The sequence below is a fragment of the Aspergillus pseudonomiae genome, assembly GCF_009193645.1.
Source record: "Aspergillus pseudonomiae strain CBS 119388 unplaced genomic scaffold BDV37scaffold_86, whole genome shotgun sequence".
NCBI classification, from domain to species: Eukaryota; Fungi; Ascomycota; class Eurotiomycetes; order Eurotiales; family Aspergillaceae; genus Aspergillus; species Aspergillus pseudonomiae.
The window spans coordinates 99,793-117,801 of NW_022476078.1; the positions used below are offsets into that span (position 1 = coordinate 99,793).

Here is an 18,009-nt window from a genome sequence, read left to right on the forward strand (position 1 = left end):
ATACATGATATGTGAATAGCTGTTGGACATCTGTAGCCCATACAACCAATATTATATGCAGTAAGTGGATAGTGAGTCACTGATCAACAAATACAGTGCACAGCTCCACCCCAGTCGAGGCGGTTCAACCACGTTCACTGCAGATAGTCCGACTTTCTTTTCACCGAGACTTTAATAGCATTTTGCATCAACCACTGTGTGGGTCGAGGGACCGATTTCCACTCCTGATCCAGTACGGCTGCAGCCTCCAACATGATGTTCAGTGACTTTGAAGGCCGGTACATTGGACCGACTTCCGTATCACGTAATATCAGTTTTGAAGCCAGAATTTGTTGCTTCTCTCGCTCTCCACCAGTAGGCTTGAATCCAGTTGCAAGAGAAGCGACTGGGTTCCGACTGAACTCAGATGGCACAAGCTCCGAAAATGACTCATCTAAAGGATAATTCGGAAGATGAAGATCAACCCCCACGATGACTTTGCCTGCACTGGTGAGCCAAAGTTGATTGTATTGACCTCCGGTCTTTCGAAATGATGTATTGCGGAGCAACGATGTAAGCACAGACTGTCGCATGTTGTATGTCACGCCTCGGTACATGCATGCGTATCTCCATAGCACACGGCAGATGTTGTAGTGTCGTCCTTTGAAGGCTACCAAGAATAATTTCTCCCAGGCATCTTTTGTGAGCACACGCTCAGGACGGTCAATGAATTGAAACAAGACCCGGAGGAGGGAGAAGATATCCTTGCGAAAGAGTAAGACAATTTGGTTGACGGTAGAACCCTTGACAGCAAAGCCTTGCTGCTTGCATATTTGGAGTATCCGTTCCATGGCTGAAAAGTCCTTCTGCCTGGCAGCAACGTTCAACATTTGATTGATCAGCGATGGAGGGAACCAATTGGCACCCTGTGTGTCAATAAGCATATTGAAAAAGGAGTCAACACTTTTCCCACTTTTGAGATGTGCATGAAAAGTATTTTGTATCGTCACCTGCAACGCCGTCCGCATGGCGCTAGACTCGTTGAGATAGCCTTTCTGCATCATACGCGAGACAAGGTTCGCCTTTGCTTTCGGTGAGACAAGGCAGTCAAGGAAAGTAAGCCAGGTATATGGGTTCGGCCGGATATTCAACCGCGGCATTGTTAGCAGAAACTGGCGAAACAGCCGCATATCCTGCTTCTGAGCCGCAAACTTCAACAAGATATTAAAGGAGTCGACAGTTACGACATGCTCGGCTCTCAGAAAGATCATGCGCGCGTACTTCACAAACTCATGGTCAAGGAGGAAAGATAGTGCGGTATTCAGTGCAGCAGTCGACAAAAAGCCATGGTACCGTTCGTTTTGAAACAACGCAAGGAGGGATTTGGCCACTTGCTTTTGATGAGAGCTCCCTGGAGCAGCCTTGTAAGAAGGCAATGACCGCGCGACTTCATCCACATGCTCCGCAAATTCTCTGACACTCGACAAATTCTGGGAAAGGGGGAGCAGCGTTCCCAAATTCGCAGGATCCTTAGCGGATTTATAAAAGTCCCATACACCCCGGATGATGGGGACCGGAATATTTTTCCGGGCCATGGTTTCCATCGAAGGAAACACTGGGATCGGTGGCTTTCTGATATCGATCAAAGGATCACCCATCTCTTGAAGGCTCTTCGCATGCGCAATACGATCCCCGACCAGCTCCACCACTCGCTCGGAACCAGACAATACAACCTTCCTGTATTGGCCTTCGCTCTCCCGTGGATGTAGCACATGGACCTTACATCCATTGTGCATAGGGACATACCAAACATTTTCCTTCATAGCCATGTCCGTAGCACCCGCAAGGAGAGCAACAGTCTCCTCCGGCAATAGCATCTCCTTGTGTTTTATGCCTCTCTTCCTCCACACCGTATTATTTTGCTCCATTCGCTCGAACAACTCCTCCAGCTTAGTCCAAAGGGTCCACCTCCATTTCGCTTCGGGGTTCATCCGCTTAGTGAAAAACAACCGACACCTTAACTTCCGCCTATCCCTAACAGATAGCGATTTCATGGTAGCACGTGCTCTCTCATGAGAATGCATCTTGGGAGGGGCTGCCAATGGCCGCGCATGTGTTTTCAGGTCTCTTGCTCTCAGGGCATTGGATTTCGGAGGAGGCGGTGGTGTTGGACGGGGAGGTTTCGAGTCGATATCGGCAAATATATTGAACAAGCGTTTTCGTCTGTCTTCGTGCAACTTGCTCTTTTCTGTCGAATCGGGCAATGAAGGCTTTGAACTCGTGGCGTTTTTCGGCGGACTCACACCGTCGCGGTTTACTTCACCCCCTGTCCACCCATCTTGTCCACCATCTGGTGTAGCAGTAGCTTGATCGTTCTGCTGCGAGCTTCCAGCCTCCTCAATCACATCGGTTTTGGCTGCATTGCTACTCGACGCCCACCGTTTCGTAGACCCTCCGAGTGACAACCTCCGGCGCGTCCCCGGAACGAACCCGCCTGCGTTGCATAGTCTCGCTGTACATTTAGAAGTGCACTTAATTGATGAGATTGACCTCCGTTGGCGGACTGCAGCTGTAAACCAACGGGGGTAGAGGAACAGGAGAGGTTCGTCGGGGCCAGCCGCAACACTGTCTAAGACGGTGGACAATACACGTCTTTTCAGACACGGGCGGCCACGCGATAACATCGAGGAGTATACGGAGCAAGTGCCTGAGTCATGGAAAGGGCGAAGAGTCGCGGGGGAGTTTGGATTTGCTCCTGTCTAAAGACGTCGTTTTTTCAAGCTGCGGGCAAAGCTCTCCGGCGCGGAGATTCTAGAAAATGTTTGCCTCGTCGGAATGGCAGGCGGTCAGTGCTCTCCAGGAATCGGACCGATACTCGCCGTAAACAACATGTATACCTAGTGTCCGCAATTTTTACTATTTGAATACGAGAGAGACGAAAAATGTCAAAAATAGCTATTGTTGATAAGAAAAGCTAATGGATATTTAGGCAGGTCGTACGGAGTGGGATGCCCCAAAGACGTACACCTGACCCCCGCTGTACGCTGGACCAGCCAAACCGGGTATAATACAAAAAATCAAGATGTATACTGATAAATGTGCCCTTCGCGACCAATCTCTGCCCCCTGAGGTATACCTTTAATCTCTCCACCGTTGTCTATTGGCTTGTGTGAGAATTTCCCTGAGGACCTAGACAACAGACTTTCCCTCTTCGCTTCCGGAGTCAAATCCAACATCTCTGACATTTCCCGAGCAGGAACTCGTCCTTCAGAAGCGAGGATCTCAGGCCCAGTGAGGTAACGCTTTGCTGTGGTTACAGCTTTGGTGAGGTAGTCTTTTTGCCGTCGGGTTTCCTCTGCATCCATACCACTAGACTCGGGCTCCTTCCCAGACAGCTCCTCGATGATGCCAGTCAAGTGGGTCACTAGTTGCCAGCGCGAGGCTTGGAAGACAAACAGTGCCATTATATCTTGCATCTGTAGGTCTTTAGCAACAGCGTAATGAATGTATGAGTTAATGTGTGCTTACCTTTCCATCTAAGTAGTATAACTCTTGACCTCCCTCCGCCACAAACCTTCTGAGGATATCGAACTTCTCACGGTCTATCTTTGCATTTCTCAGGGCACTCATGAGTGTTGGAATATTTCCGATCTCTTCTAGAGGACCTTCCTCGTCCACAGTGGTCGTCGCTCGACTCAAATGGGTGGATGGCCCTTGGGAGCCCCGGCCTGCACTTGCTGCTCTCTTCTTCTTGGCGGTATGGATAGTAAAGTAGTCTTCGTTGAGCATATGAGCCATCTCAAAGCCTGATCGGCCGCGACGGCTTCTTTCCGAGGCTTTCTTAACCCGTAATCTGACCCATCGCCTCCGGCGAACAAACGAATGAAACCAAGGGTGGGATCCATGCCAGGCTGACGAGCTAAAAGAGAAAGAATACTGCCAGCCTTGATCATCCACATCGCCAGACATATCCACGAACCATGTCTTCCACGCCCACTCCCAGCTCGGATCCGGCACCTGCGCATTTGTGATATTGACCGGACTATCTCGAAAGTCGTAGGTGACCCAGGCAGCTGGATCGAAGTTGAGAAGAGAACCGTGAGAATAAAGAGGGATGCCAAAGAAGAACCAGCCCCGCTGGTTCTCGTAAAGAATGTCTAGCTCGGTACCCGGTTTGAGGCCACTGACACCATGGCCGGTCACTGATCCAGGGCCGCCATTTTCTTGGTCTGCGGCCCCGAAATCACGCTGTTCGTTAGTTGGCAAAGTCGAAATATCGGCAAGGCTTTCGCCCTCAGTGTTAGTGTATGTGGCTGTTAGAGATAGTCTGGCGTCCGAAGGGCGTCTGTCTGCGTCGTCGTCTGTGATTCCTAGCTTCTTTGGCTGCCATTTTTTATATTTGCGCTTGGTCAGCTCGCGCCGCACTGAGGGTTTCTTCCATCTCCTGGATGTGTTTCTTGACAGGTCATCAGCTGTGGTGATCTCCGAAAGGCCCTCATCGTCGGAGAGTCGACGGTTCGGGGATGTGTTGTCGATCAGGTTCAAGCTGGGGCGGCTCTCCATGGTGGTTTATGGATTGACCAATAACAAGAGCCAAGCACAAATCCTGCAATAGCACTAATATTACACCCCGACCATCATCGCAAGTCCGAGAACTGAGCCCGTCAGTGGCTGGTGCCAGGGCGCTATAAAGGGGGGAATAGATAATGCGATAAGAGATAAAGGAGGGAAGCGAGACAATTACGGGAATTAAGAATTAGGAATTAGGCAAACATAAGTATAAGAAGGAGTAAGGAATATGACTAAAAACTATTACCCTGGTCGGGTCGTATATCGACCTAAAAGTGAAGAAACTTGGCATCGGACGAAAAGCAAGGCCTTCAGCTGAAGGCAGCTGAAAAGAAAAGTAAATCGATGACATCGTTTGCGGGGCGCGTGCTCATCGGATCGACGCCGACCATTTATCGGTGCCTGAGGCTAACCACATCCAGGTCTTCCTCCTCCGTCCCACTACTTTGGATAGTAAATACCCGCGCCCGACGCGTTCATACATGCGGAACCCCCCGAGGACAAGAAATATTCAACGGAGAGAGGCTAGATCCACACATCTTACAACACCCAACATCTTTCACGCATTGGTTAGCTGGACCACCGGACAAAATGGGGGAATCAATGCATCGCAAAATTGAGCTCCAAGCCCCCGCCGATTTCACATATCTCTACGGTAACACTGTCGCCCTTTCGCGCCAAAAGCTCGACCTTCATTTACCCCCCTCTGCAAACCCTGAAGATGGACCGGATCCAATGCGCGAGCGGGTCCGCGAGTTAGTCGACGAGGTACATAGCCTACTCTCAACCCGATCTATCGACTGAAACCCCTAATACTGATGGACATGCGAAACAGTACATATTGCGTACCTTCACATCGGCTTCCTCCTCAATAAGTATCAACGGTCTTGACTCTTCATCGCCTCAATTTCCTTTTCCGGCTGCTTTCACTGCGCCTGCAGAGACAGTCGAGTACGAACCATATGACGGGCATCTTGCATCACGTGTGACTTCGCTCTACGCGCAATTGGAATCGCTTACAACGACAGTCGCACAGTTAAGGCGGGATGCGCCGCGACGTGCGGCGGAGACGTATGCAGCGGAGTTGAAGAAGGTGATAGAGGAGGACGAACATGATGACCTGGAAGATGAGATACTTCTGGAAAGTGGGGAGGACAGTGAAAGGCAACCAACGGAAGACGTCGACATGCCTGATGCAGACCAGAACCAGAAACAGACTGCCAACAATGGGCCCAGTACAAATGGCTCACGCCGGAGGTCAGCGAAAACAAAGTGGGATTTACATGTACCCCTTGGCACCGACCATGAAGCAGAACTATGGCGCACAGGGGAGATGGCAGAAGTATATGAGGATACATTGCGGACTTTACTTCGACTTCAGGGCGAGGCTATTCCTGGCGATGAGACAAACGTCACAGCAGATGGGGCCGCCGATGGAAATGCGGTAGCATCGACAGTCGGGAAGGCTGAACGAGCCAGTCGGGCAGTTGAAGTCGTGGAGAAGAAGTGACCGCCTATAGGTCTATTCTGTCATTTTTTCTTTGCGATTCAATTCTGTTGGTGTTCGGCGCTCGGCATGGAATGATACCATTAAATACTCTACCGTGATTGATAATCTGCTATTGGGAATAATGATTGATATCGGCTATTCAGGCAATGCCTTGTGGTAGGAGTTCAAGCAGACCTACCATATTACAACTGGCCCTTTTCGTAATCAATACGCACCAAGTCGTACATTGAACTCAAACCCCGAATCCCTAATCAGACAATCACTTTTATATTCTGTCCCAATATTTACTCTTCTCAGCACCATCTATAAAAGCACCTCACGCCGCTCATGTTGCGTTGTTTAATATCTAATGTCAAGCCAAAGGGAAAACGAAGACAAGATGGGAAAGCCGGCAGCCGTTTCTCAGGTAGTAGACAGCTAACAGTTGAATTCGGATGAATCAAAGACGGCCATAGGGAGATAGAAAAGCACGGTTGACGTAAACTATTCCCGGGAGACATCTTGAGGAAGGAATATGTAGGAATAACACAGCACTGCAGCTTTACCCATGTGGATCCAAGACAAAAGGGGCGGAAAAAAGAAAAAAAAAAAAAAAGGAGATCGGGTTTCTATGCAGTGGGCTGAGAAGCTTCTTGCGTTTCAACCTTCTGCTCGAGGCCAGGATCCTCATTCTTCACGATGTTTTCGTCCTCCTTGGGAGTAGCCCACTTGGGCGCCTTGGCCCACTGTGGATCTTGCCAGGGGCCCTGGTCACTCAGCTCACAGCCGCCTTCGCACTGGCAAGTACCACCGATATCCACGGGGAGGTTCTCAGCAGGGACTTGCTCCAACAGTTCCTTCTTATAGTTAGAACCAAGGATGTGAATCTTTTCGACAGTCACGGGGTCAAGGAAGCCCTTAACAGCGTTGAAAGCACCGCTGAAACCCCAAGGGGCGTTGATCAAGTAGAGCTTGCCCAAACGCTCGGGGTAGTAGTTCTGCGAGATGGCAGAGGCCTGACGAACATATCCATATACGGATGGGATGCTTGTGATACCGACGCCCTTCAAGTCCATAATGGTGCAGCAAGTCTCCAGTAGCTTGCCTGCCTTCCGAGAGCAGGCGGGCAGTCGGGGGTCGGCAAGCTTCTCGTACTCAGTGACAAGGTTCTGCAACATGCGCTCGGCGGTGGTAATTTTGTACATGGCGGTAAGATCGATCTTGCCCAGCTTCTCGATGTAGACAGGTCTTCCGTCCTATTTCCATTATATTCACTATTAGCATCGAAGTCGACTCAGAAGAACACATGCACGGTGGATATACCTTGTCCGTCTTGTGGTAGTACTGAGGATAGAATTTGAACACCTCCGGTTTCTCCTTGTAGTCGAAAGTGCGAGGCAGGTCATCAGTGCCGAACTCTTTCCGCCACTTTTCGCAGTCGACGAACCTAATGAGGAGAACGGGCAGATGTCAGCGCTGTATTTCGCATTGTTCAACGGAGGATAAGAAACAAGTCCAAGTATGAGATCACTGATTGTACAGTTCTCATCTCTAGGCTTTCGCAGTGTCCGCGGACACTAGTCAAACAAATGAGAAGTAGTAAGGAAGGCCTCCGACATACATGGTCTTAGCAAGGGCAACGTCGAACTTTCTCGCCCTCAAAAAGCGGAGCAAAGTCAAGGTGTCCAGCCTTTCGGTGTAACCGAGCTGCTCCAGCTCACTCCGAAGCTGTTCTACCTTTGCATCCTGCTCTGGGGTGGTGTGGCCAGGGTGGCCAGTGTTGGCAACCGGCGCAGTGGTGGGAAAATCATAGTTGTCGTACTTCGAGCTAGGGGCGGCCATGGTGGATGGTATGCGAGGGTCTGTATGAGAGGGAGTGAAGGGTAGAAGGTAGGAGGAGTTGCGGTGCGGGATGAGAGAAGTAAAGTATTCGTGGTCGGAAGACAGAAAGCGCTTAGTGTCAAGGGAGGAATCAATTGTTAGTTAAAGGGGGGGTGGGAGGAGGAGAAGAAGAAGAAGAAGAGAGTGGGGAGGAGATGCACGATTACAGCGAACTCCTGCAGTCTACAATATTATCGAATTCCTTTGACTTTACACATCTTTTTTCATGCATCCATATTTTATGTATTTTTCTTCGGAGCTCTTGCGCTCTTTACTAAATTTTGCCTGATATATCTCTGAATCAATAATGTAATCCGAAAAATTAATTACAAAAATACGTCGAGAAAGAGACGGTCAACGGGGAAACCGTTTTAGAGGGAGTGGGCGGTGTCTCCGATACAACACTTCCAATCTCCGGCCAGTGGGAAAAGAAACTGCCAGTGAGGGAAAAAATGAGAAAAAGGAGGGGCGAAACACAAATACGCAAAGGCGGTCGGTCAACCTTGAATGCCAGCACAGTCGCCAAAAGAAATTACAAAACCCCCGATAGATTAAGTTCTGTCCTGGAACTAAGATCAAAGCGGAGCGAAGGAGGGGGAGGGGGCAAAGAGTCTCGGAAATTAAAACGACGAAGAATCCCTTTATGCCATGCTCTATCAAATTGTTCATATGAACTACGGAGTTAAACTGGTCAGATATTGATTTGGTATGCAAATTACTGTAAGATTGGACCCGGAGATCTACAAAAGCGGTGATGCCGAAGGTGACGTCGTCACTGGACCACCGAAGACTGACTACGACTTAGCACCAAATTAATTACCAGTAGTGGCGATGTGCAATGTTCCAGACGAAGTTTAAATAAGGCAAACCGAGAACCATCGATTGTCTATATAACAAGAAGTCTACTTCATAGTATGATGAGCATACGTATGGCCTGCACGTTGGGAGGAATGCTGATGTAACCTACTATGTACAGTAAGTAAGTAGACTTGCAATACGGAAGTATGCGCTGAGATAAGGGGCCATCGGGTTCGTACTCCGTAGTGAGATCTACAAACATCAGCGTCCTACTGTTGGAACCCGTTTGGTTTTGTATTTGGGGAGGGAAATTTCTCACTTAATTCTATACCAAACACCTGGTAGATACCGGCCTCTGCTTAAGTCTAGGGAACGAATACTCGATGTCTCTCTTTTATACAAATCCCGACTCTACTCCATGTTTTTAAAAAAAGAAATTCAACCACCAATACACAAATATCAAGCACACCATTCGAAGCTGGTGGCAAATCCGCCGCCTCCTTATTGACCGATCTTGTCAAAGCACAATGTACACGTCAAGAAATGCCCATGGGACATACTACTTAGGTAGTACTCCTGAAAGTCCCCATAGCTTCTCCACTCACTTCATTACAGCTGCTGGTCAATCTATGATTGCGGTTTAGACAATTATTTCCATCGTATCCCTCTCTAAGTGACCCATACAACCGCAGGTACTCAACCTCTGCTGGTGTCAAGCTGCACTACCAAACCTACTATAAACCGTTCTCAACAGTGTTGGAAGCTGAAGAATGCATGCGTGGAGGTTTATGGTTATCAAGAGTTACTGTGTTCTCCGCTCTGGGTCACATATGGGAATAAACACAGCCAACTGACCTATGGCATATACTCAATTGGCCACGTCATGCAGCATCGAACTAGTGTGGTATCTTGGCAGTCTTGGCTGCTCATTTGTACCCCCGAATCATCCATTCGATATGACATCTCTCGAGTAGGGTGTACATCGTCACCTGGCTACTTACTTGAAGAGGCCTCAAGGCCATAACATCCTCCAACGCGTTAAGTATGAGAGAACTAGATTCTCACTACTCCAACTATGGATGATACTATGTAGTGCTTAGCTCTCATGTCTTCTCTCTCCCTACCTTGTTCTAGATCAGAGATCCATCACCGAGCCCAGTCAGGCAAAGCAGAACCCCGATTCATCCATAGTAACAGACCGGGCTCCCCACATTCGCAGAATACCCAAGATCCTCTCCCTCCACCCTGGATCTCTACCCAACTCCCTCATCAAAAGGTCATACCGATACAACAACTCAAAACACATCTTCAAATACGCCTTCATCTCTGCCCTTTCCACATCCGTATCCAGGCTCAACGGATCCCACGATGAGCAATGGCCATCAGTGATGCCCTTCGCATTCCAAAACAGACGGTGCGGGATATTCTGCGTAGGGTAGTCATGATCTGCCAGCGCCCAACCAGCAAAGTACCTGAACCGCTGCGTCTCCGTCAGACGGACAGTGTCATCTGCAGACCCGCGTTTGGCATTGGTTTTCACAGCAGCGGCGATGTTCAGCAGTAGGTAGGCTTGTAGAGCTACGTCCGGGAGATGGTTGACACCGAAGCTGTGGCCCCAGCTTAGAGAATCAAGGGTCGCCAGCGGGATCTTCTTGTGGTTTGCTAGACGTAGTAAAGCGAGCATTTCATTGGTGATAAGGAGCATTTTCACGGCATCAGCTAAGTCCCCATCAGCGGTGCTATATGGATCCTCGCGGATCCAATGGTCGACATTCTGGAATTCTTCACAAAGGGGATTGGAGACTGCCGAATTGGTTCGGTGTGGTTCGAGGTGGTATTTCTGTTCGATGGCCGGTAAAATAGCCGTGTCGAAAAGAGGCCCGGATGTTGGCAGAGCCGTAGACGGTGGGTACTTAGCTCGCTCAGTAGTTGCAAACTCCTCAATCACGGAGATAAGGGATTTTGTAAAGTGGTTTAACTCAGCAGACTCGCGATCAATGAAACGGTCATGGATAACGAAGTCGTTCTTGCGGTTCTTGTATTGGTTTTCTTTGATGAAGCCGAAATGTGAAGAGACTGTGTTCCAAGGGAGCTTATGGTCTAGATGCATGATACTCTATCTATGGAATATGTTCTTGGTTTGAGAGGTGCTATCGAAGGCACTGTACAGAAAAAAAATCCCCACAAATACCAGTCTAGCGCTTATCAAGTTTAACAACTTATGTTTCCATTTTTAGGGCTTGGTTAGGCAACCGCCGCTTAAGCTACCTACTATCGAATTCCCCCCTTTTGCCATGCGCCACCCTCCTAATACTTGCGCCACCCTCCTAATACTTGCGCGGACTAGTCAAATGGGGAGGGCAAAAACATGGCGATACATGTTATAGTCTCCATTTCGGATGCGTCCCGATCCGCCAGCCACGGCGCCACAGGTTAAATTTAACGCCTCATCGTGTATCAGCTCCAATCACCCCGATAAAATGTCCCATGTGAACCCCTTTTATCGTTAAGCCAATTGTCCCGGCTTGATCCGATGCTGTCTTTGGTTTTTAAATACTCAGAGCAGCTTATAGGTGGCAACACGATCTGTGGGAGTAGAATAGAAACAGGATCTATATCTTAGCTGCATGTCCACAGAATATACGTGTGGAGTAGTTGATCTTGCAATTGAGAGTCCTGACGATGTCGAGTAATACGAGACTTCAGGACTCGCTGGAGTTATTGAAGGCGGGAGGTTTACAATCATCTACATTGGTGTCATGTGTACTTGGAGAATATCTTGATTGTTTTTGTTTGATATGTCAATCACTAGGGAATAAAATATCACACAGTGCGTATAGACCTCCCTCGTCACCACGCGTCGGAACATCTCCACAACAAACCACCACCATATTTGTGAAAGCAGGGAACCATAAAGCCATTGCACAAGATTATTGACTGCTTGCTTTGCTGCGCAGCTTTTCAGTTGTATCATCATATTTGAAAGCGAGTAGTGAATAGGACGCTTAATTTCCACGATAGCATAAGAGCTGCTCCAAGATCCTTTCGTATCTCATGCAATACGTTCGCTTGAGACTACACAAGAATGCTTTTGCATTTTGGGCCTGGCGATTCGATTTACAGATCCTTCTTGGCGCCATCGTCGCTCTTACCGGCAACCTTGTCACCCAGGCTGTGGTATTCGCGGGTAAGACCCTCACATTGCTTCTTCAGGGTCTCAATGTCACGGTTCTTAGCATCAAGCTCCTTCTTCAGACGTCCGATCTCGCCAGCGTTTCCAGCTTCAGCAAGGCGGGCCGAGTCCTTTCCGCCGGCCTTCTTGTCACCCTCAAGAGTCTTGACCTTGTCTTCAAGGCGGAGGACATCTAGGATCATGGTGTAGGTGCGGTTGAGGATGAGAGACAAGAAGAGGGTGAAGCCGCAAAGGTACATGTTACGTTGAGAGTAGAACTTCCGGGCCTGGACTTCCATGCGGTCAGTGCCAAGGGCGGCCGCTCTGTTAACAAGAGATATTGTCAGATATACCTAGACCACTACACATGCATTGAAGTACGGCAAGTTACTTACCCCATGTTCTCCTTAGAGAAATTGGTCACCTCCAGCTGGACACGGTACACTCGGTTCACGCTGTCAATGAAGAGAATCAAAATGAATATGAATGTAATCTGAAAAATTCGTTAACAAGAAGTTTGTTCCTATCTTAGGCAACTAGGGGCTTACCTTCATTCCATATTGTAGTTTCGCTACTATCGGACTTTCAGAGATGAAGGTGAACAACTTCCGCTTGATAGTGAAAGGCAGAGGGACGATGAGTCCAATAAAGATCACCATCTCGAAGACGAGAAGGCAAAAAACCTACGCAGATGAAGTTAGTACTGCTTGGAACTGTGTAATCAAAGCAATTCGAGATGTATCCTCGGCACAGCCGGAACTGTAGGCTACACCCTATGCTGCAAGTTGACATGGTGGATTCGGTGTCAGTCTGCAAAATAAAACTTACAAGACTGTAGTAGAGAGTCATTTTGCCTGGAATTAATACCCCGATTCGACAATTGAGGATGGAAATAGGTTCAGGGGTTGCGATCAATGTGTGGTTGTGGGGGAAGCTTGAAGCGGTAAACAAAAGATAAGAATTGCCAAGGGCAGTACCAAGCAGTCAAGGGATGGCTGCAACAAGCTCTGAATATATAATGCAGAGCCTTGGAATGAGGAGACGAGTAATTTTCCTGGGCGGGGGAATGAGATCAGAGGCTTTTTTTGTATCCAGGGCGATGAAGATGAGGTGGTCCTTTTTCAGCTTCGGCAGGGAAGACGTCATCACCGCCCGGAGCTGAAACGTGTAGCACGTGACACGTTTCTGCCTAGTTCGGCGCTTCCGGAATGTGCAATCACGTGCCAGTGGTGCTTTCTATACAATATGGCTGTTTCATTCTCTAGGTGCTTTTTTGTCTAGATATGTTACTTCTAAATGTGTATTTACATGGTACCATCATAGCTCATCCCTCTGCTTCCCCATCCCAAGCGTTTGACTTGTGTTTCGGCTCGAACTTGAAGTCCTTATGGGCTGGACCGAGGAACATTTCACTACGCAGCAGGTTAATATCCATGTGAAGCACAGGGCGTCTCAAGAAGGGAGGGAGAAAAAGAAGACGCTTACGTGATCTTGATCCAGTCTTTGTAGTTGTGACTGCCCATAAGAGTCTCCAACTCATTTCTGCCTCTCCAAGACGGTGGTCGGTCCTGAATACGTGGTGGAAGATATTCAAGCAATCCAATAGGAATGTAGCGGCAGGCGAAGCTCAGCCATTCGAGTAGGAAGCGCCGTGTAGTGCCAACTCCATGCTCGTCTGATCCCCATGTCTCTAGACCATACTTGGCAAACTTCTCAACTAGCGATAAACGCTCGGACGCAGACTTATCGAGGTACTGGCCTGCCTGAATCTCCTCAAATAACCAAGGCTTGATCAGAGCACCTCGACCAACCATCACAGTGTCAACACCAGCATTGTTGACGTGGTCGTCGTAATCCTGGTGCGAGTAACAGTCTCCATTCCCCAGGAACCATGTCTTACCTCCATTCGGCTGTGTCCGTGGGTCTGGCTCTCGTACGGTATCTATGACTTGATCCGTTTTTTCATTCAGTCTCTTGATAAGAGCAGCACACTCAGAGATATATTCCCAATCTGCTTGTCTGGTGTACCGCTGCTGTCTGCTCCGTCCATGCAGGGTTAAGGCTGCTACACCAGGAGCGCCAAGCCCAAGGGTACTGGACTCGTAGCCCCCGAGAATTAAACGTTCTGCCACCCTGAGAGCATTGGGTGAATTATCTTTGGTTCCCATGCGAATCTTGGCGGTGATAGGTATTTCTTGTGAAACTGCATTCATACCGCGAAGGATCCTCTCGAGCTTTGACGGGTGTTCGAGAAGGGCAGACCCAGCTCCATCACGGTAGAGCAAGTCAATGGGGCAGCCGCAGTTCAAATCGATAACACGAAGGTTTGGGGTGTATGCAGATAGTACCTCGGTCGCCTTAAGTGCTTGCCAATGCTTGTTTGCCGCGATTTGGGCGCCAAATCTAAGATCTTTCGAGTGATCATATTCCTGCACTACATCAACCCCAGGAGATACAGTTGGAGGTAGCATTTCCGTCTCGTGTGCTCTCATCAATGCCCACTCTCCTTTGTTACCTTGGATTAATGGCATACTCAGGGCCATCTCCGAGTAGGTAAACTGTGCGCCAAGTTCTATGCATAGTCTCCGGAAGGGAAGGTTTCCTTGTGTGGTTAGAGGCGCTAAAACAGGAGTTTCCGGGCCGAAGTAAATACGGCGCTTTTCCGACGGTAAGAATGGTGGCTCTAGATATTGCGCCCGGTTCTCTTCTTTCTCTCTTTTGGCCTCCTCGGTCTTGGACTCTGCGCCCTTCTCTTCAGAAACGTTCCGGTTGTGAATTACCTTCTCCAGTTCTCTGGAGGTTTTGTCCAACCAACGTCCGTATGAATCAGCTCGAGGCGTCTGGACCTTCTTGCGGTGCAGCGCAAACTTAGCTTCCGCTGAGGCAATATTTGCAGTGCCATCCTCGGCGGCAAAAGGGACAAGTGGCTGTGCTTTCTTCTTGCGCTCCTCATCCTCAACCAGCACCAATTCTTTTCTGCCATCGGCGGTCTCGCGTTCAATCATGTGAGAGCCCACGAGACGACATTTCCAGCCGGAGAGGCATTTGCCTTTTACATCCCAAACTGGACACATGCCATCAAAGGTTGCCAGATCACCACGTTTGTATTCCTTCAGATAGGTTCGTAGATCGTGCTCATAACGACACTTTTCGCCCCATTGGCAAACTCCGGGAGAGAACTCAGGTGTAAAGACCCTGCTCGGACACAGGCCCTTTTCGTCTTTAGACGATCCAAAAGTGCGGTTTGTGTTTTGTCCAGTAGGCTTCTTCTTCTTTTTCTTCTTCCCCGTCTCTTGCCCTTGGCCCTCTTCGTGACGTGCGGCCTCGGCAGCGTCATCAGTATTAGGTTGCGGTTCGGTGTTCGTAGCCCTTGGGATAATGAATCTAGTATATGGTTAGCCAATAAAGTCCACCGCAGATAGTTGCTCCTGCGCCCACATACTCTGCCTTAACAGGAGCGATACCCCTCGCGCGCTGAGTGGCACCATTGTTAGCGTCGTTGTCAGGCGTTGATGTATCATCCAACTTTGCTTTCTTTGAGGGAGGTTCCTCAATATTGTCAGTCGCTAATGTATGTGTCACTGGTGCGTCGGTTTGACCGCGCATGGCGGCCTCCGGCGTTTGCGATTGAGCGGTTTCGGGCGCCATTATCAAAACAGCTGTAACGATAGAATGGTCACCTCTCTTGCCCAAAGCGACGAAAAAATAGCCGATGAGTAGAAATTCCAATCTTAAATTCCAACTCAAGTGCAGCTAGGTTCAATGCTTGGCGCAAACAAGCCTTCTTCTTCGATCAATGCCAACAAAAATTTCGGCTCTCACATCCCACCGCGGAGTATGAACGAGGGTTTGCATTGTTTGCAGTTTGGGGTGGCGCACGAGCTAGTGGCGCACGTAAGGCGGTCTACATGAAGACGATGGCTGGTGCGCACCGCACTGGGGTTGGTTTGAGCACTACTATTGCTTTTATTGGAAGTGGTGATGTCGAACCCCAACTTAAAACTGCTGGGCTGTTTCCGGTACAGCGGCGGCATGCGCGGGTAGATTGGTTCCTTACATTACCGAAATACTGAACTCATACCTCCGTCGGCCTGTGTACTATACGCATGATTGGTAATTACAGGGGAATGGGTGAAGGGGCCCACCGAAATTGAACCTTCTGTGTCTTTACCCATTTTCTCGCTTTTCTAGAAGAACTCAACGAGCAGATGGGCGGCCGCCAAGAATATGTATCCTCGCCTCGGGATTTAGATCCAGCCTGGCCCCGGCGTGCCTCTCCACCCAATCCACTTTCGCTGTTTCCTGTGGCTTTATTTCCTGTCTGCTAATGTAGGTACGGAAAAATGGCGGTAGGCGAGCGAACCTGAGTGGCTGCACGAACATACGAAAATGGTATTTGAAAGTCTGTGGATTTCGCGTTTGAAGTGACTCGAATTTGGTATTTTCTCTCGCCTTTCTACTAGTAAGTTAGACTACTAGTCGATCAGGGGTGTCAAAGCCAATGGATGCATCGGTACCAACTCAATTGCAGCTTGGCAATAGATCACAAGACATGCCTATGGACACGTCTCTTGTCGACTGATGCCAAATGAATAGTACTTTCTTGAACTACCGAAATAAATTGATGTATAAGGTTGACTTTGTCTCTATAGTCCCGGTCAGCTGGTACTAGTGCCCCTATTTGATGGTGCGAAACGCCGTCCTGTTGGAGATCCTCAGCTATGGAAACAGTCGCTAAGATCCACCTATCAGATATTCTTCCGTTCTTCGCACCTTTTGCAGTCGGTGGAATGGCACATGTGGCATTTCAAGATCGGTGAACTTGGGTGTGTATTGACCCACAGGGGACTCAACGTTGGGTTGATATTGATTTGTATATGATTGCAGCAAAATGTAGGACAGTGGGTTAGATCATGCAAGTGACAGGGAGGTATACATCACCTGAGGCGGTATCGGATTTCGAAATTACAGTATTGCATCGAATTCGGTATATATCCCGTATGACAATACCCCATGGAGGATGAACTTAAGTACTCCGTACACAGTAGCTTACTGCTGCTACCTTCTGGTCGGTATTCCGGAGAAGAGGGTGAGATTGAGTCATTATCGTAAGTGGAGGCTGGGGAACAAAACAGCCCCCTGCCCTTATACTCTGTAGTAAATCTAGATTGAATGTGTTGTGCGTATGGATTGCCACAAGAGGACCGCTAACAGGAACAAAGTAGTATATATTTGATAACCAGAAATGATCGCCTGATTCCAATACCACATGTCCCGCGGCTTGAATCGAATAAGGTTAGCGGCCACTCGGCCGATTCATTGTCTGAGTGACGTTTGGAAATCAACATCTATACATAGCAGCATACCCGTTTGCCCGGTCTCGCCATAATAAGCCTCATATAGAGTATTCATTATATTCCTCCATCTCCGAAATACGCCACAAACACATACCTACTCCGGAGTACCGAACGGGGTACGTATTTAGCTTAGTCCGAGATTTGGAGTATGCTGCATATCAGACCAGAAGCGGTAAGTGTTTGAGCGGGTAAAGCGGTGAAAGCGGCCACGAAGAATCCTTCTGTTATGTTTCTAGCGCCGAAGCTAAGGGTTTGGTGATACATCCCCCAGTGTGGTTGCGTCCTGAAAGGTAGACCTGCGGCTATCGCTAGTGAGACGATCAGTGTTCCAGCTTGTTCTGATAGGGATGATCTTTTTTGGTGAACCTCCGGGGGGGGGTTCACCTTGCCACAATCGCATCACTCTATTTTATCCATAACCAGAGCGATTTGGACCAATAGAGTAAGTGAGGTCGCTTCAGGTTGGTCCAGCGCTGACAATACCTCTCTCTCATTTGCCCGTGTCTTGTGTATATCAGGCTGTGAATACAGACCGCCCATTTGTTTTGATCTGATCTCCACTACATGTGACAAGATTATTCTCTGATGTCATGTGGTGTTGGCCAGATAAAGCTCCGAGATGGAGTATAAAGTTTACATGCTGTATATCCGTACATACCAGTTCATTAAATGGTTGAACCTGCCCATATGACCATTATTGATGTGACTACCAATAGCCAAGCTTTCTGTTCAGGCTATCGCTCGACGATTGGGACGTTAAATAG

At 48.7% G+C, this 18,009-nt stretch overlaps 6 protein-coding genes across 6 annotated transcripts; 1 reads left to right on the top strand and 5 right to left on the bottom strand.

Moving 5' to 3' along the window:
• Positions 1–134: 134 nt before the first annotated feature.
• BDV37DRAFT_274826 (uncharacterized protein) lies at positions 135–4,542 on the bottom strand (the record flags this gene model as incomplete). The annotated part of the gene is made up of 3 exons (XM_032085306.1): positions 135–2,491; positions 3,116–3,455; positions 3,508–4,542. The coding sequence occupies 3 exons, from the start codon at positions 4,540–4,542 to the stop codon at positions 135–137; spliced, it is 3,732 nt and encodes a 1,243-aa protein (XP_031937311.1).
• Positions 4,543–5,139: 597 nt separating this feature from the next.
• BDV37DRAFT_287076 (uncharacterized protein) lies at positions 5,140–6,058 on the top strand (the record flags this gene model as incomplete). The annotated part of the gene is made up of 2 exons (XM_032088047.1): positions 5,140–5,316; positions 5,384–6,058. The coding sequence occupies 2 exons, from the start codon at positions 5,140–5,142 to the stop codon at positions 6,056–6,058; spliced, it is 852 nt and encodes a 283-aa protein (XP_031937312.1).
• A 557-nt stretch (positions 6,059–6,615) lies between these two features.
• Positions 6,616–8,159, bottom strand: BDV37DRAFT_259014 (SEC14 family lipid-binding protein). The gene is made up of 3 exons (XM_032083095.1): positions 7,659–8,159; positions 7,361–7,484; positions 6,616–7,293 (listed from the first exon to the last, which is right to left on the bottom strand). Exons 1-3 carry the CDS (start codon positions 7,877–7,879, stop codon positions 6,667–6,669), a joined length of 972 nt encoding a protein of 323 aa, XP_031937313.1. The 5' UTR covers positions 7,880–8,159; the 3' UTR covers positions 6,616–6,666.
• A 1,146-nt stretch (positions 8,160–9,305) lies between these two features.
• On the bottom strand, positions 9,306–11,266 carry BDV37DRAFT_217058 (uncharacterized protein). The gene has a single exon (XM_032080096.1). It carries the CDS (start codon positions 10,824–10,826, stop codon positions 9,876–9,878), a length of 951 nt encoding a protein of 316 aa, XP_031937314.1. The 5' UTR covers positions 10,827–11,266; the 3' UTR covers positions 9,306–9,875.
• A 477-nt stretch (positions 11,267–11,743) lies between these two features.
• Positions 11,744–13,138, bottom strand: BDV37DRAFT_217071 (putative BAP31 domain protein). The gene is made up of 4 exons (XM_032080098.1): positions 12,717–13,138; positions 12,437–12,571; positions 12,284–12,381; positions 11,744–12,212 (listed from the first exon to the last, which is right to left on the bottom strand). The coding sequence occupies exons 1-4, from the start codon at positions 12,735–12,737 to the stop codon at positions 11,834–11,836; spliced, it is 633 nt and encodes a 210-aa protein (XP_031937315.1). The 5' UTR covers positions 12,738–13,138; the 3' UTR covers positions 11,744–11,833.
• Position 13,139: 1 nt separating this feature from the next.
• Positions 13,140–15,621, bottom strand: dus3 (tRNA dihydrouridine synthase DUS3). The gene is made up of 3 exons (XM_032080097.1): positions 15,331–15,621; positions 13,374–15,272; positions 13,140–13,300 (listed from the first exon to the last, which is right to left on the bottom strand). Exons 1-3 carry the CDS (start codon positions 15,534–15,536, stop codon positions 13,213–13,215), a joined length of 2,193 nt encoding a protein of 730 aa, XP_031937316.1. The 5' UTR covers positions 15,537–15,621; the 3' UTR covers positions 13,140–13,212.
• Between the last annotated feature and the right edge of the window lie 2,388 nt (positions 15,622–18,009).

Excerpts from the sequence above, each read along its gene's own strand:
- BDV37DRAFT_259014 (XM_032083095.1), bottom strand. The coding sequence starts at position 7,879 with ATGGCCGCCCCTAGCTCGAAGTACGACAACTATGATTTTCCCACCACT. Across the intron at positions 7,485-7,658 it reads GTTGCCCTTGCTAAGACCAT|GTTCGTCGACTGCGAAAAGT; the intron begins GTATGTCGGAGG and ends TCTCCTCATTAG. Across the intron at positions 7,294-7,360 it reads ACTACCACAAGACGGACAAG|GACGGAAGACCTGTCTACAT; the intron begins GTATATCCACCG and ends TAATGGAAATAG.
- BDV37DRAFT_217058 (XM_032080096.1), bottom strand. The coding sequence starts at position 10,826 with ATGCATCTAGACCATAAGCTCCCTTGGAACACAGTCTCTTCACATTTC.
- BDV37DRAFT_217071 (XM_032080098.1), bottom strand. The coding sequence starts at position 12,737 with ATGACTCTCTACTACAGTCTT. Across the intron at positions 12,572-12,716 it reads TGACTCTCTACTACAGTCTT|GTTTTTTGCCTTCTCGTCTT; the intron begins GTAAGTTTTATT and ends TCATCTGCGTAG. Across the intron at positions 12,382-12,436 it reads AACTACAATATGGAATGAAG|ATTACATTCATATTCATTTT; the intron begins GTAAGCCCCTAG and ends CGAATTTTTCAG.
- dus3 (XM_032080097.1), bottom strand. The coding sequence starts at position 15,536 with ATGGCGCCCGAAACCGCTCAATCGCAAACGCCGGAGGCCGCCATGCGC. Across the intron at positions 15,273-15,330 it reads ATCGCTCCTGTTAAGGCAGA|ATTCATTATCCCAAGGGCTA; the intron begins GTATGTGGGCGC and ends ACCATATACTAG. Across the intron at positions 13,301-13,373 it reads AAAGACTGGATCAAGATCAC|TGAAATGTTCCTCGGTCCAG; the intron begins GTAAGCGTCTTC and ends CCTGCTGCGTAG.